The 16,859-nt window shown below is 38.5% G+C and overlaps 2 protein-coding genes across 3 annotated transcripts; one reads left to right on the forward strand and one right to left on the reverse strand.

The window, feature by feature from the left end:
- The first annotated feature begins 172 nt into the window (after positions 1-172).
- Positions 173-12,079, forward strand: LOC141757160 (torsin-1A-like). Of its 2 annotated transcripts, none has more exons than XM_074617456.1 (5): positions 173-530; positions 8,846-9,111; positions 9,210-9,385; positions 10,464-10,591; positions 10,719-12,079. In XM_074617456.1, the coding sequence occupies exons 1-5, from the start codon at positions 314-316 to the stop codon at positions 10,961-10,963; spliced, it is 1,032 nt and encodes a 343-aa protein (XP_074473557.1). In that variant the 5' UTR covers positions 173-313; the 3' UTR covers positions 10,964-12,079. The 2 variants fall into 2 exon arrangements, with proteins under 2 accessions (XP_074473557.1, XP_074473558.1); XM_074617457.1 differs by lacking the exon at positions 173-530 and adding an exon at positions 6,035-6,303.
- A 1,640-nt stretch (positions 12,080-13,719) lies between these two features.
- On the reverse strand, positions 13,720-16,631 carry nsa2 (NSA2 ribosome biogenesis homolog (S. cerevisiae)). The gene is made up of 6 exons (XM_074617692.1): positions 16,488-16,631; positions 14,981-15,168; positions 14,722-14,872; positions 14,402-14,581; positions 14,097-14,289; positions 13,720-14,007 (listed from the first exon to the last, which is right to left on the reverse strand). Exons 1-6 carry the CDS (start codon positions 16,488-16,490, stop codon positions 13,940-13,942), a joined length of 783 nt encoding a protein of 260 aa, XP_074473793.1. The 5' UTR covers positions 16,491-16,631; the 3' UTR covers positions 13,720-13,939.
- Between the last annotated feature and the right edge of the window lie 228 nt (positions 16,632-16,859).

Here is a 16,859-nt window from a genome sequence, read left to right on the forward strand (position 1 = left end):
AATTAATATTTATTTCAGTTAAGTGTATCTTAAGTTGTGTTAATGAATATTTATATTGTAATATATTGAGTTAAGTGGGTCCATGAGTGGGATTTGGTTTATCCTCAGGTGAACGTCACTTTTGGACTCTCTCTGACGTCATGCCATGACAACCACACAGCGCCTCCTCTCTGCCAGCAGTCTGCACTGTGTTGACTCTCAGTCTGGTTTCTGCACACAGTCTGGCTCACTCACCGGGAACACTAGCTTCTTATATCTTATACTAACATCTAACCTTAATGAAGCAGTGATCCCCTCCTCCCACCAGAGAGAGATGAACCTGAGGAAGCGCCTCGTCCTGCCGCTGCTGATGCTCGTCTGCTCCGGCAGGACGGAGGCGATAGAGCCGATCAGCACCAGCATCGCGGTGGGGATGGCTGCTGCGGTGGGGATGGCTGCTGGTCAGACCGGCTTCTTAGCCAGCTACCAGAACATCTTATGCTACTTCCACGAGTGCTGCCGACCGGAGTTGATCTCCTTCAACAGGACAGGTAAACACAAGTGTACCTAACTAACACATTACACCTGTTATTTTCATTATTTAGTGAGCTCTTCACACTTTAACTAGCTAATATCAGCTAACGGTTTACCGTTAGACGCTTCTGTTGCATGGTAAGTTAGCTATGCACTTACTTAATATGTATAAACATGTATACAGACAACTGTAATACTTTAATGTATATTTACATCCCTTTAAAACTTGTCATTCTGTGTTGAACCTGAACAGAGCTCGTCTTGTTTTGTCACGTGTTTATGATGTATACGGAAGTGCCCCGTTGTGAAGAAGCTAGCTTTGTTTTATTTTTATTTATTAGGGCCCGAGCACGAAAGTGCCAGGACCCCAACGAAGTGCAAGGAAACCTATTGTTTTTCTAAGTATTATTATTCTTTTTCCGCGCGGAGATTGCCTTTTTGGGACCTTTCCCATCCCCAAAAACTCACCATAAGTGGACTATGCGTCAGAAGTGGCGCGAACTCCAATGTTCTGGAGTGACCCGGCTCGGGTGTGTCCAGGGGGCGAGATAGCGCCCCCTAATGTAGGCAGTTTTTCAGGGAAAGTTTCCTCGATCTTCATGAAACTCAAGTATGTAATTGCATACGTCTTGAAGTTCGTGCTAAATATTTTTGAGATTTTGTCGGCCAACAGGAAGTCAGCCAACTTGGATTTCCTGCGTGATTTTAAAATTTACGAACACATGTTTGAAGACTTTAGGATGCACAAAAACTCATGAAACTTTACACGAACATCCAAACTCATAATTACTTTGATTTAGTCGTGAAATTTTGCTTGGGCGTGGCATGTTGGCTCTCTAGAGCCCCCTTATGTCTTTTAGATTTTGAACATACCTTGAGGTACTTGAAAACTCATGAAACTTGGCAAAATGATGGACACCTGTGAATTTTATGTAAATGTACAGTTATTGGGTTCAGCATGTTTAGCCAGCTCTATAGCGCCCCCTAACGCGTGGAAGGCCATAGTTTGGTCAAAGTTGATCCTATATTCATGAAATTTGGTAGGTACATCCTGCTCATTATTTCAGACATATTCCTCATCGGGTTTCATTAGCTCCGCCCACCGGGAAGTCGGCCATATTGGAATATGTGCGTTTTTCATGTATTTTATGCATACTTTTACGAACTCCTCCTAGAGAGTTTATCGGATCCGCGTCAAATTTGGGTGGTATAACCCTCAAACTACTGTGATGCTAAATTGCGAAGAAATATTTGATCGCTCGAACGGTGATGTCATACGTCATGTGCAAAGACGCCATTTTGTCACTTTTTAGGTATGGAACTTTGCGATACTCCTCCTAGAGGATACAAGCGATCCATCTCAAAGTTGGGCAGCAGAATCTCAACACCTTCATGATACTAAATTGCGAAGCTTTTGTGTTTTCGTGAAACGGCGTTCTTGTGGCGGCGCGGCGAATTTTGATGTTTCGCCATGACACAGGATGCTGTTGTAACTTGACTTTACATTGTCCGATCTTCCCCAAATTTGTCATGTTTTATAAGAGTATCGGCCTGCGTTGAGTTTCCGACTTCCACGGGAATGGACGGCAGCAGGTTCCCCGACGTGCGCGTTCCCCAGACGTGCCCGCGGAATTTTAACAGCATGTCATTGCTAAAGTATTAGCACTAGAACAGAGTGTTTTATTGTAATTGTCAGTTCTGCAAATAAAAACTACTCTTTGAAGTAATCGTCATGTGGTTGGGTGTTTTGTTTATTGTAAACATTTACGTATTTTATAATAATGTATTTGAAAATAAATACATCAATGCTGATTCTAGTGTTGGCTTTTCCTGCCTCAGCCTCCCGCCCGCGGCCGGAGGGAACAGGGGATCTCAGAGTTTTGGTCGGAGACGATAACCTTTCTCTCTGTGGAGCCCCGTCACTTCACAAGACACGGAAAACCTCTGTTGGTCTGGAGGAGCTGCAGCAGTTATTTCTGCACAAACGTCCACTGTACATTCACTAGATATTGTCAGAGCTAAACTAACTCTTCTGCAGTGTGTAGTGTGCGCGCATGCATGTGAGAGTGGAGCGAAAGAGTGAGAACAAGCGCGGTGTGTGAGTGAGGGCAGGCAAAGCAGGCAGAGGAGCAAAGGAGCAGAGACTCCGGTCCTGGAGACCAAAGCTACGGTCTCTGACCGCAGCCAACACTGTTTAACAGACGGGCTTCACTATATAGAACTTTGTGGTTTTGGTGCTTCCGTGTAGTTTCTGTTGGAGTCTTGTCTGAACAGCGTAGCCACACGTGAGCGCGCATGAGACACCGACCCGCAATGATTTACACGTGTAAGAAGTTACAAACAGTCCCTTTAACTTTTATTAATGATACTATTAAAGTCAGAGAGAGACGGAGAGTCTGTCTGTCAGCAACAAACACGTTTTACATTATTTATCGTCATTTCCATTCAGTCACATGTGAGGCTGATAATTCCTGAACGTCGGGTTTGATAAGAGTTATATCATTTACATTTTCCCTGAAACATTCAGCCTAATAATTTGGTCTCCAGGACCATAGTCTCTGCTGTACTCTGCTCCTCTGAACTGCCTGCCTTCACTCAGCTGTATATTGTACTTATTATTCACATATACTTATAGGCAGGGTCTGAAATTAGCAACCGCCACCCGCCAAATGCAGGTAAATTGTTGGCGGGTAAAATTGGCAGGCCATCCGCCATTTTGGCAGACAGTAAAAAATGTTAGGGGAGGGAATAGAGAACAGACTCCTTATTGTCTGATTCCTTGGTATCTCAAGCCTCCGTGACTACTGATTCCTCTGTATTGATGCCCTTCCACAGTAACGCGTGCACAATGACGCATAAGCACATTGTATCATGTTGCTGTTTGTTTTGGACCGTTTGTTTTGAGACACTGCCTGAGGGACGCACCCTGTTTTTTCCTTGATAATGCAACACTGTGAACAACAAACCTGTTGGCCAGGAGGAGAGTTAGTAATGTTACCTGTTAGCAGCCGGTGGGCAGCACAGTCCTGCTTGGTTAAATAACAGATCTACTAATGTTAATGGAGGTGGCATTAGGCAGTTGTTATTATTATGTGGCGTTCAAACTCAAGCTCAGGAAAAATGACTATTGGTAAATTACGTTATCGTCTTGTTCAAATGTAACCTCGTAAAATTATGTTTTTGGCGAGAAACTTGAATAAATCCAGTTGTTTAAAGGAGATGTTTTCACAGCAATATAAAATAGATAATAGAGCGGGAATTACAGTATTACCTGTTTAACATCCTAACACTAGCTCTCAACAGCTTGCCAAGATTTTTCTAATCAAAGCAAATATTTAAATAATCATAATCATTTGAATTGTGTGTTTTTATGCAAACAACCCCTATAGATGACAATAACATAGTACAGTACAGTACTGTGTACAGTACCCTCCCTGCCCCGAAAAATAGGGCTCCCCGGAAGCCACGGTGTAATTCGAATATTGTAATTTACCATGCATATAATGTTTTTTTGTGTAAAATATATTGAACATTGAATGACATCAGATCTAAGATGTTATTATACCCCCGTAAGTAGTTGGGGATATATAGCGTTCCACGTGCCCTTCCGTCCGTCCGCCCGTTCACCTGTCACATTTTCGTGTCCGGAGCAAAACTATTTAATTTAGGAACTTCAAATTTGGTATGATGGTTGACAGTGTGGTCTAGTTGTGCCTTTTGGGGGTTAGAAGTCCACGGTGCCCAAACCTTTTTTGAGTTTTTCCAAAATGGCAAAACCTTTGGTGTTACTTTAGTAGGGATCAAGCAGTGAGCGGGGGTATCTGAGCCATGCTCACTTTTGCCTTGTTCCTTCATTTGGCGCAGAGATTTCAAAAGTGGCAGATAACATTTCTGAGTGGCAGACAAAAAAAAAGGTACTTGTTTGCCACAGTGGCAGGCAATGAAAAAAGTTCATTTCAGAACCTGCTCATAGGTCATGGCTGCTGGAGTCGGACTACTTGATGTCTTTTGCACAAATAATTGCACAGTTCACTGTACACAGAAGTACACAGAAGCTATAATCTAAAATATTAACGTGACGCTTAAGAGGAAACAACGTCTCATTTCTCTTAAAACATGTGACTTCCTGTAAATTTAGTGAAGGCTGCTTCAAACTGCAAACCGTAGCTTTTAGTCACCGCCCTGCTGCTACTGCCACCTGATCTCATCTACAGTTTGATTGTAATCTGAGTTCACATCAGTGAAAAATGTGTCTGAACTGGTCTGACAGCTTGGATCAACTTGACTGAGGTTTATTTTTAACCGTTAAGACTCAAGAGTACGACAGAGTATTAGGGCCACAATGAGGAAACAAATAAATCTTAGATTTTTAGAATAAAGTCATACGTTTACGAGAAAAAAGTCGTAATATTACGAGAAAAAAGTCATAAGTTTAGGTTAAAAAGTCATAATATGAGAAAAAAAAGTTGTAATATTATGAGATTAAAGTTAAAAGATTAGAGATATTTGGGTAGCTGGTTTTGCCACACCTGATGTGTTTAGTTTATGCTTCACATAGACAAGGTCTTGCATGCAAACTAACCATCTTTTCTAACCCACTGCATTATCTGACACACATTAAGATCAAATACATAAACTTGAATTAGTTTTAAATATAAACATACACATTCTCAACCCCCACATCACACACCCCTTTGTCCTTTCTGAGCACATTTGCTCCAAAAAAACAAAGAGGCAAGGAAATAACGTCTAACTTGTGCGTGCAGTGTCCGATGGTCACTGAAATGTACGGGTGTGTCGACCGGCGTCTCGCCAGTACCCCTGACGTGCGGGAAGGTGCGAGGGCCCGTTCATCGCTGCTTGCAGCTTTAATTTTTTATTATTTTTTACTTTTTTTACTTTTATTTTTTAGTATTATTTTTTAATTTTTTATTATTTATATTATTATTTTTTTATAATTTTCTTATTATTTATTTTCTATTTATTTTTTATTTATTGAATTTTTTCTATTTTTTTTACTATTTTTCTATTTTATTATTATTATTATTATTATTAATATGATTATATCATTTTTTGTATTATTTATTATTATTATTGTTATTTTTTTTTTTTATTAATATATATATATATTTTATATATTTTATTATTTATTTTTATTATTATTATTTTGTTATTGTTTTTTTATTTTATTGTTATTATAATTTTTTTAATTTTTTTTATTAATTTTTTATATTTTATTATTATTTATTTTTTTAGTGAAGAAGCTAACTGGTTTAACATTTAACTACAAACGTGACATATTTAAATCCATAACTAAAGCCATCCCCAACTCTATTATATGAGTTAATATATGTATAAACATGTATACAGCCACCTGTAATACTCTAAATGTATATTTACATCCCTTTCAAACCTGTCATTCTGTGTTGAACCTGATCAGAGCTCGTCTTGTTTTGTCACGTGTTTATGATGTACACGGAAGTGCCCCGTTGTGAAGTCGCTAGTTAGCTAGCCTGCCTGCTGGTTCAGTAGCTGTTTGGTGTTCTCGGTGTTTATGGTTGTTTTTATCGCACAACAACGACTGATGTCAGGAATCAAGTGGTTTTACGATGAAATCAGCACATCTCTGTGTCTTACTGAGCGTTCTGTCGTCAGCCAGCCTGCCGGTTCACTCCTTTGAGCCGTTCACAACAACCCTGGTTCTGGGTGTCGGAGCGGCTCTGGGCAGAACCATCTACAACTATTTACACGAAAGCTGCGATCCTAAATGGATAGCCCTCAATGCAACAGGTGAGCAGGTGCATCCGCGTGTAAAGGTGTGTGTAGAGTTTGTTTGAACGCGAACAAACACCTGTAAACGTTAATTATTTACATTAACGTGCAGTCAAGGCGACAATGAAAGTCAATGGAGTGTTTCACTTCAAACCGAAACCTAAAAGGGAGTAACATGTTGTAACATGAAATCTCCTTTCAACAATACACGTTTGTCTGAAAGCTCAATGAAAAGTTGACTTTTTATAAATAGATCTTATAGAATATGATGCATTGCTGTAGATTAAACTAGCTAACAGTGTATAAAGGAGTTACAATGCAACATACATTAATGCAGCAGTGATATTAAAGGTCCCATATCATGGTCATTTTCAGGTTCATACTTGTATTTTGTGTTTCTACTAGAACACAATAAATGTTTGTCTGAAAGGGCTGATTTTCTGAGCTCAATGAAGAGTTAACTTTTTATACATAGAAACATATGATGATCTTATAGACCATGATGCATTGCTGTATATTAAACTAGCCAAAAGCATATAAAGGAGTTAAACATCTACAGCAATAAAATGCAACATACACATCAATACAGCTTTAACGCCGGGGCCACACAGCGCGCATCATGCTCGCATGACGGCAGCGTCACGTCGTGGCCGCGTCATGCCCACCTAGGGTGTTCACACTAGACGCGAGTTACCCACGTCTCGGGAGCGTCCCGGAGCTACCTGTCAGCTGTGTTTTTGCTGTTGCTGACAGCCCTTTCTTTCTACATAGAGTTTGCCTTTTAATGGCCATTTAACTTCATAATAAATGTGATTTATATTTATTTAAGACAAAAAAGGGTAAGAACTGTGTGGTAATTTGTAAATATTATTAAAAACAAGCAAATAAATTCATACATAAATATTAATATATAGCCCATATAAATCCCTCTTTTCTGTCAGTGAAGAGGGATTTATATATATACAATGAGGAGGGATTTCTATGGGCTATATATATATATATATATATATATATATATATATATATATATATATATATATATATATATATATATATATATATATATATATATATATAAATCCCTCTTCATTGACAGTGAAGAGGGATTTCTGTGGGCTATATATTAATACAAAAAAATAAATAAATACATTAGTAGTAAGAGAGAGCCTACAGCAATCCCTCTTCACTTTGACTGGCACAGTTTTAAACAACATTTCCAGGGGGTTTCGGGTTCCTGTTCTACAGCATTCCAGGTTGCGGCTTTTATCGAAAAGGACTTAATTTACATCTGGGGCGGGACAGCAATTTACATTATAAATGCTGATGTTCCGACATCTCAGGCAACTTGGAGCTTTTCACCACCTTGTTGCTGAACTGCGCCTTGATGGAGAAAAACACCTGAAGTATTTCAGAATGATAAATATAAGTAAAGTGTTTTTTTTTTATTATTATAAAACAAAGCAAAATAAACAGTTTCGTTATTTGTTAACCTTTAGAAAACGAAAATTATTATTATATATCTTTAAAAAAATTAAATAACACCTCTAAAAGAAAGAACAATAAAGTTACGTGGTGTTTGTTGAGAGAGAGAGAGAGAGAGAGAGAGAGAGAGAGAGAATCGGAAAAATACTGCCAACTATCACCTGATGTTCTTATAACCTATTAACCCAGTCTATTATATGTATAGCATATGCAGGGTTTCTGCTATGACTACTACAGTGTTTACATAATTAAAAGCCTGTACTATATTAACTTGATGGAAACCTGCAAGCAGACAACTGCTTTATTTAGAGTATTTCAGAATAAAAGCATTGTGTTAATGAATGAATGATTCTGTGCACTAAAAACGCTAGAGGACTTTTATTTTGAAATCTAGATAGGAAGTGTAAAATATTGATGGTCAGTGACATATTCTACAGATGTCTAGACATGGAAACTGTAGTAATCTTGCTCATATACTGTCAATAGATCACCTTCACTGTCTGTTGCTGCTGGGAGACGCAGCCGAGAGGTAAGCGGCAAGCGTGAAAAATAGGCGAGCCTTCTATTCTATAAAATAGACGCACGTCTGACGTGCGTCTGACGCGCGTGTGACGTGCGTCTCATGCGGGCAGTGTGTCCACTCTAACCTGTTAACATGGACGCCGAAATAAAAAACAACACGCGACGTTGCCGTCACGCGAGCATGATGCGCGCTGTGTGGCCCGGCCTTAATATTAAACCAGAAACATCAGATATAATAATAAACACTGACAGGCAACACTTTACTGCAGAATGAGTACTTTTATTTTTCTCATAGTTTTGCTGATAATAGTTACATATTTATACTTAAGTAAGGTTGAAAATGCAAGTAAGCACTTTGGTACAAATTAAGTTTGATTTTGTACATTTAATGAGAACGGCTTTTGTTTAAGCTGCCACCTAACAACCAAATAGAGCATGATTTTGATGGCTTACCACATCAGCAAAACATTTCTCCTGGGGGAGATGCTGAGAAAGATGTTTCAGTCAGGTGTTTGCATTCACTAATCCTGTTGACTTTGTGCTGTGTCCTCTGTAGGTCTCGAGGTTGACCTGGAGAGAAAACTGTTCGGACAGCACACCGCGTCACGCATAATCCTGAAAGCTGTGAATGGATTCATGACCAATGACAACCCGAGGAAGCCCCTGGTGCTCTCTTTGCACGGATGGACCGGCACCGGGAAGAACTTTGTTAGTCAGATTATTGCTGACAACATTTACAAAGAGGGAATGAACAGCAGCTTCGTTCACATTTTCACATCTGAACTTCACTTCCCACATGCGAGTCAGTTTGACACCTACAAGGTATGATGACAAATCCAGATCAGATAGAATCCAATTACTTTCAATTGAAACCCAATGTATTTGGCCTTTTTTATGAATATGCGTCTGTTTCTCCTCAGTCTCAGCTGCAGCAGTGGATCAAAGGCAATGTCACCAACTGTGCCCACTCCATGTTCATCTTTGATGAGATGGACAAGATGCATCCTGGCTTGATTGAAGGCATAAAGCCGTACCTGGACTACTACGACAAGCTGGATGGAGTTTCTTATCGGAAAGCCATCTTCATCTTCCTCAGGTGAAAAAATCAAAAGCATTCCAGTCTGACCTGTCAAACATTTTCATCTGAACCATAGAAAGGGTTCAATCTAGGGAACGAAAGTGAATCACTTGTCTGTTTATAAATACACATTAACCCTTTAAAAATGGCATGATCCTCTTTAAATTGATCTAAAATAAAAACCATAATAGCTGGAGCATTCATTCTTCTTGCAGCAGAAAGCTAAGGCTTCTGTATTTCGTGTCACCATGTTTTACGTTCGTCATGATGTCATTACGTTCGTAACGTAAGGAAACTATCAAAGCGCCTTGCACTTGATCTGCTTATAAAAATGAGAATATCTCAAAAACTAAAAAATGTTCATAGTTCAAATAACTTAACTTAATATTTTTTTCATGTTTCTACATTTAGAAATCTTTTGGATCAATATGTTTTGTGTTTTTATTTAGTAACATTTTATGAAAAATATACATTTTTATATTTTTATAATTTATGACACAATTTTAATACTTTTATACATTTTTATAGTTTATTGCCTGTCATAACCTTTTAGCTTAGGTTGTGCAGGTTTTACGGATATGAAGCATTGAACAAACAATTCAGAGAAGTTGTATGTAGTAATACAGTAAGAAAGGAGAAGTGTACGTAGAGTTTTCTGCAGTTTCTCTCAGTTAAACAGCAAAATGTGCAAGAACATCCTGAATTTAGTGATGTTAAATGTAGTTCTATCAGAATCTTGACCATGGGTGTGGTATTAAATGCTCTGGTTGAGGAGAAGCTTTGTCGATGTTTTCGACAAGTTGTTTGCAAATAACGAAAACATCTGTGGTGTGATCATTGTAAACATGTTTTGCACCTGTTTGCAGCCTTTGAGATATATTTGGTCAGAGTTTGGTGTGTTGGGGCCAAAAGCTAGTATTTCTATGATAAAAACTCGACAGAGCAGTGGCGTATAGAAACACTTCTGTGTTTAAAACTTTGTTTTTGACATTCACTTGATGGTGATGATGATGATGATGACACAGAACTACAATCATTTGTTGCTGCAATCAGAGGCAAATTTTAATATGTTCCCCGTTTCTAATCTTCCTCTCAGCAATGCTGGAGGGGAGAGCATCACACAGAAGGCTTTAGATTTCTGGAAAGCAGGACGAGATCGAGAAGAGATCCAGCTCGAAGATCTGGAAACATTGATCTCTCGATCGGTGTTCAACAACAAGAAAAGTGAGTATAAAATAAATGAACGCTTTTTTGTTTTGCTGGATATTTTGTTGTCATCATTCAGAAACTAGACTTGATGAAAAAAGTGGATTCTTGTACTACTGAAGTATCTGTTAATCACTTCCTACAGGTGGCTTGTGGCATAGTAGTGTGATTGACAAGAACTTGGTGGACTTTTTCGTCCCGTTTCTGCCTCTGGAGTACAAGCACGTCGTCCAGTGCGCCATGGCCGAGATGAAAGCCAGAGGTTTTCGGCCAGACGAGAATGTGGCAGACCTGGTGGCCCGAGACGCCGTCTATTTCCCCAAATCGGAGAGAGTGTTCTCCGTCAAAGGCTGCAAGACGATAGCGAGCAAGGTGCACTACTACAGATAATCTGATGGATGCTACGTTCGATCACTATGTGCACTTTTTTAAAGAAAAACACTCTTAGCCAAATGACTAAAGAGAGGAAGTCAAGCTGACTGAACTCTGCAGAGCTCCCTGTGGAGGTTTCTCTGTTTGACCTTGTGGCCACGTTGAGGATTTCAGCAGACCTTCTCCAATGTTGCGTATCGCTTACACTGAATGTGGAGGGTGATGAAAGAAAACAGAACCAGTTGAATGAAAAAATAATAAGACTGGAATGCTATCCCTTTGTAAGTGATTAAGGGGTTTGATCGCCGCTTTAGTGAGAGTCTCAAAGGCGGTTTAGTTTTCCTTGATGACTAACCAGGTGTCCTTCTGTCAGTAAAACCACGGCATTTCACTGTTGTGCATTTGCTTTTTTAAATGTGTATATATGATATGGATTACTGGAAACACCTGCCTTAATTCTTTTTAATGTCACCTTTTTTTTTTTAGATCTGAGATATTTCACTCACATGTCCACTGTGCATGAGTTCATCAACAGTCAACGTGGGCCTTGGTGGTCTCTATTCAAATACAGAAATACATAATGCAGAAAACTGTTTATATGTGTCAAATTGAAATTACTTCTGTAATATACACTGTAATTGATATGGATGTTTCCATATTGAAATGTTTCCAAGTGTAATTTTGCCTTATTCACACCGTGACAGACCATCTACAGACACTGGAGATGAACTCAGGATAATATTCTCACAACACAACATGTTACCAAAACTTGATTTTTTTTTTAATTCTTAAAAATGCAGACAGTTCAGAATACAACATTCTAATGATATTGTATATATCAGAGTGGTTGATTATCCAATTACTTTTATTTAAAATTCAACCAAAAGGTTTCTTTCAATACTCAATATTTTGTCTTAAAAGATTCAGTTGGTTTCTCAAAGTCTGACCGTTTGCTGTCAGGTTTTTGAACCACAAAAACAAAATGTTGTGAAATATTTTCTATACAATTGCTCAGTGAGGGAGCTTTAAGTGGACTGTGAAAGAACATTGTTTGTGGATGGAAAACCAACACTAGCGAGCCTCTCTGCTGTAAACACACCAGACAAACAAATCACAAATAAAATATGAAATGTTCTTGATGTCACTGTTTCTGATGTATGCTTCACATCAGGCTGAAGAGCGCGTACCATGACCTTTGAACCACAGGGGGCAATTTAATGAAGCAGCTGTCTTAATGATGAAAAGCTGACCCCGAACATGAGGTTACATCTTAGCTGATGCGTCATCCTGAAAGCTGCGAATGGATTCATGAGCAACGACAACCGGAAGAAGAAGCCCCTGGTGCTCTCTGCAGCTTTGTTCATATTTTCATATCTGAACTTCACTTCCCATATTCAAATAAATGTGACACCTACAAGGTATGATGACACATCCAGTTACTTTCAATTGAAAGACAGTGGCTTTGCTATGTTTGGCCTTTTATATGAATATGCTTCCCATTTTCCTCATTCTCAGCTGCAGCAGTGGATCAAAGGTAACGTCACCAACTGTGCCCACTCAATGTTCATCTTTCATGAGCTGGACAAGATGCATCCTGGCTTGATTGACAGCATAAAGCCGTACCTGGACTACTATGACAAGCTGGAAAAGCCATCTTCATCTTCCTCAGGTGAAAAGCTGAAAGCATTCCAGTCTGACCTGTCAAACATTTTCATTTGAACCATAGAAAGGTTTCAATTCAGGGAACGAAAGTGTATTACTAGTGTGTTTATAGATGCACATTAATGGCAAGTACTGAAAGGAAAAAAAACCTATTCAGAACAGTTGTATGTAGTAATGCAGAAAGAAAAGAGAAGCAGAGTTTTCTGCAGTTTCTCTGTTAAACAGCAAAATGTGCAAGAACATTATCCTAAATTTAGTGATATTAATTAAGTTATTCATGACCTAATGTTTTTCTTTCTAATGCATTTATAGGTCTGGACATGTAAAGTTATAAAAATAGCAGAGAATACTACAGACTTTGAGTGTATACTGTGATTCTAAAAGAAGCTAAGCTGGTATCTATGAACAGACGAGCCAAATATTCAGCACACAAAGTACCAAACTTTATTGATTCCACACACACACATTTCTCTTCCCCTTTGAACTCAAATCATTCAGACTTGGCTCTCCTCTCTACACTAATGTGATGGATCAGCCGCGGCAGCTTGAAAACTTGGACTGAAATAGTTATGTAATAATCAAATAGCTTGCAAAACACTACTGAGCAAAGTACACCTCTAGGCCCACGGCTAAAATAAAGAAGAGAAAGAAACGGTAGTAAAATTAACTATAACAGTAGGTCTCGACACAATGAACTTACGAGTTTGAAGCTTCAAAATATGCCATGTGCATTTTTGAATTGTGGTTATTTTCATACTGTACCTCTACAATAATATAACTTACATAAGGATGGATGGGAAAAGCAGTTTTGTTAGTGCATATTCTTTTTTGCATGTTTCCTGTAAAGCTCTCACGTTGTAATGCATTCATTCTAATTCATGAAATTACCCAGTTCAAAGTGTAGCTGCACCCTAAATAGACTCACTACATTTGAAAGATATTCTAGTTTCTCTTGGGCATTTCACTCACTATGTTGTTGGATAAATTATAGTAGTTTATAGCTGGGATATCAACAAGAGTCTGTGTTAGTGTTTTCAGTGGCAAATACGTAGCTTAGCTATTCTCTTATTATATGGTGATTATTAAGTGAGCAAAGAAGAAGACAAAAATGATCTGGTGTCATATCAAGTTTATTTATATCACATTTAACACAGTGATCACCCCATTTTCTTCTTCTGTTACAAAAACGGTTGTGTTTCCAAGTGTAGCACCAGCGATCTTCCTGTTAGTCCCGTGATGTGAAGCCCATTTCTTGTCGCATCTTTGTTGTAATCAACACTCCTCGTGTAAAATCAGAGTTACCAGGCACAGTCTGTATAAAGGTCAAGAGTCTTATACCAGCAGGACGGCATTAATGCAGCCATCATTCTCTGGGTTATTTGTCACCTGGGCGTATTTACCTGGGAAGTAAAAGAAATATTTTAGTTACAACATTATCACATTACTGTAGTGCACGTAAATACACTGCTACACACAGATGAGCACTCACCCCAGATAACCTTTCCTCCTTGTGTGACCAAGCCCAGCTCGCTGACATTGACCTCTACGACTGTTCCTTTTGTGATGACTCCTAGAGAGGTGTAGAGCGGTGAGGACGGGTTCTTCTTCACTCCGAGGATGGGAAGGCAGAACGTGGCCTTCAGCTCTGGATGTGTGACATGAGCCTTCTTAAAACGCAAACCCTAAAGTAGAATAAAAGAGAGGGTACAGAAGAAACAGTATTGCATGTTAGTTCAAGTGTGTAATGTAACCTGACATACAAAACATTTCAGTTAATTTATGCTACAATCTTACCATGGGTCTGATGAAACGCTCATATTTGGGAGGTTTACGGGTGAAGCCGTCGCCGACGAAGCAGACTTTGGTGACCATTCTCTTCCAGGCTTTCTTTTGTCTCTTTCCAGTTTTGATGACTTTAAGCACTTCTGTCTCTCCCTGGGCACGCACCTTTGGCAGGGGCACCTCCCATTTACCCTACAGAAAACATTACACATTTATGATTAGAAACCAGTTATGTTATTTACACACATCTATATCATTACCATACAATATGTTTCAGGAAATCTTCACTGTTGCATGCTACTACCGACGAGCAGATTTCATGTGGTACTTACAGCCTTCTCTTTCCTCTTCTGTTTGATCATGTTGGAGAGAACCTTAGCACGGGACTGTCCCTCTCTGTCCAACAGGTAGGCTGGCACTGCTCCCTCTGGGGTCTTATCATCGTTCTTCTGCTTGGTCTTCCTCTGTTCATGCATTTTGATGCTGCAAAGACACAAGTCAGAATTGTTTGGCTGTTCATTGAGCGTAGTTTTTATGGTTTGTTTTACAGCATTTATAAAGACAAACACAGATTTTCTGTATTATACTCACGTCTTCTTCATCTGGATCTTCTCTGAATGTCTCTGTTTGTGGTACAGTTTGGCCTTCAAACCGATCAGCTTCCTGGCTTTGTGGGACCGCTCGTGGACCTCACGGCTCTCCTTCTTCCTTTTCTTTTCATGGTGGTCCAGGCGGTAGCCATGCCGCTTGCGATGTAACTCGATATGCTCGTTCTGGGGCTACGAAAGGAAAAACAAAACATGCAATTCAACTTCATTATGAAGTAAATGCACAGATTTGGAACAATAATCTACTGTTTCCAGTTCCAAGTAAAAACTACATCATAGGACAATACATATGGTGAAAGTTTGAGAAACTAACTTCCAATTAGTCAGGCTGTATTTGCAAATTTTAACTTCCAGCATTAAACTGATCTTATGTAACAAACAGAACTCCTATAGTGGCCTTTACAAGCTTCATTCATTTTTAAAAGCGCTCTTTATTTAAACTAGCACATTTCCATAACTAAAAATCTATCTAGAGCTTAATTAGTAAATATTATAAGTTGTCAATTTGACAAGTTATCAACAATGTATAATTGATTCATCATTCCAGTTATTTCTTCAAGCAAACATGCTAAAAACATTTGGGCTTTGTGGTTAGACAAACAAGCAATTTGAAGATGTCACTTTGGGCTTTAAGACAAATAAATCCCCTTGAGGCAAATTTATGATATAACATCGACTTGATATGTATTGGCACATTGATCAATAATGAAAATAATTGTTATTTGCAGCCCTGAGTCTATCCACTCCTCGTTTTAACATAAATACCAACAAAACCACACCTAGATTATCAGTTTAGGCTTGTCCAAGTTCATTTACATTTCATAATAAAATGCAAAACCGTACCACCTATTATTCCATCATCAGTCACTTCAAGGCTTTGACTTTATAAGAAACAAAGTTCAGGCACAAAACTGAGAAGCACACCATATGGATGTTGTGAAACTATATACTATACATATGAAACTTTCCTGTTTGCTGCTGCCTTTTATTAAACAGATAATGATCTTATACTGCACTAGAGCTTTTACTCGTGTGTTATATTCTATTTAAGCTTCTATCCTAGCTTTTATTTTAAGCTTGTTTTTATTTTCTAATCTTTAATGTTTTTATAACTGTTTTAATTATGTATTAATGTTCTTTTGCACTTTGTCGCAATGTTCTTAAATGTGTATGTAAAGCACTTTGAATTGCCCTGTTGCTGAAATGTGCTCTACAAATAAAGCTGCCTTGCCTTTAGATGGTAAACAAGTAAGCTAACTTTCTAAAAAAATCAATCTTTAATGCTCATACAACTTGTTACACCAGTTATTTCAACTGTCAGTGGAAGTCAAATAGTTTTTATAGTTCTTATAGTTTTAATAGTAACACTATAAACAACAGAGCAGAGCAGCACGTCACTCTGCCACATGTGAAATGCTAGCACACCATGCTAACCTGTTAAATGCCTCATAAAAGTCATATAATAAATTTAAAACCGGATGTTTTCTTACCATTTTGTTTCTAGGTTGCTAAATATCACGATGAATGCGTTACAGGTGGTAAAAGTTGTTAAAAACGCAGATTATTCGGTGTTTTAAGTCGGACTGGGGTCGTTCCGATGTTGTTATCCCCGTAGCCGAAATTTAGAGGAAATACGTCATTAAGACGCAACGGGATGTGCGTTGGCTTAATATGACCGGCGTTGACTTAAAAAAGTCTTATAGTGACACTGAACCGTGTTAAAGACAAAATACATGATTTAAAAAAAATAGAAATTGACTAAATAATTGATTTGTAACTTTATGTACGTATATTAAAAAAAACAACATTTTTTTTTATTTTGCCGGAGTCGATTTTGTTTCCCGGAAGTATAGGGGATGTAT

The sequence above is a fragment of the Sebastes fasciatus genome, chromosome 19 (genome assembly GCF_043250625.1).
Source record: "Sebastes fasciatus isolate fSebFas1 chromosome 19, fSebFas1.pri, whole genome shotgun sequence".
NCBI classification, from domain to species: domain Eukaryota; kingdom Metazoa; phylum Chordata; class Actinopteri; order Perciformes; family Sebastidae; genus Sebastes; species Sebastes fasciatus.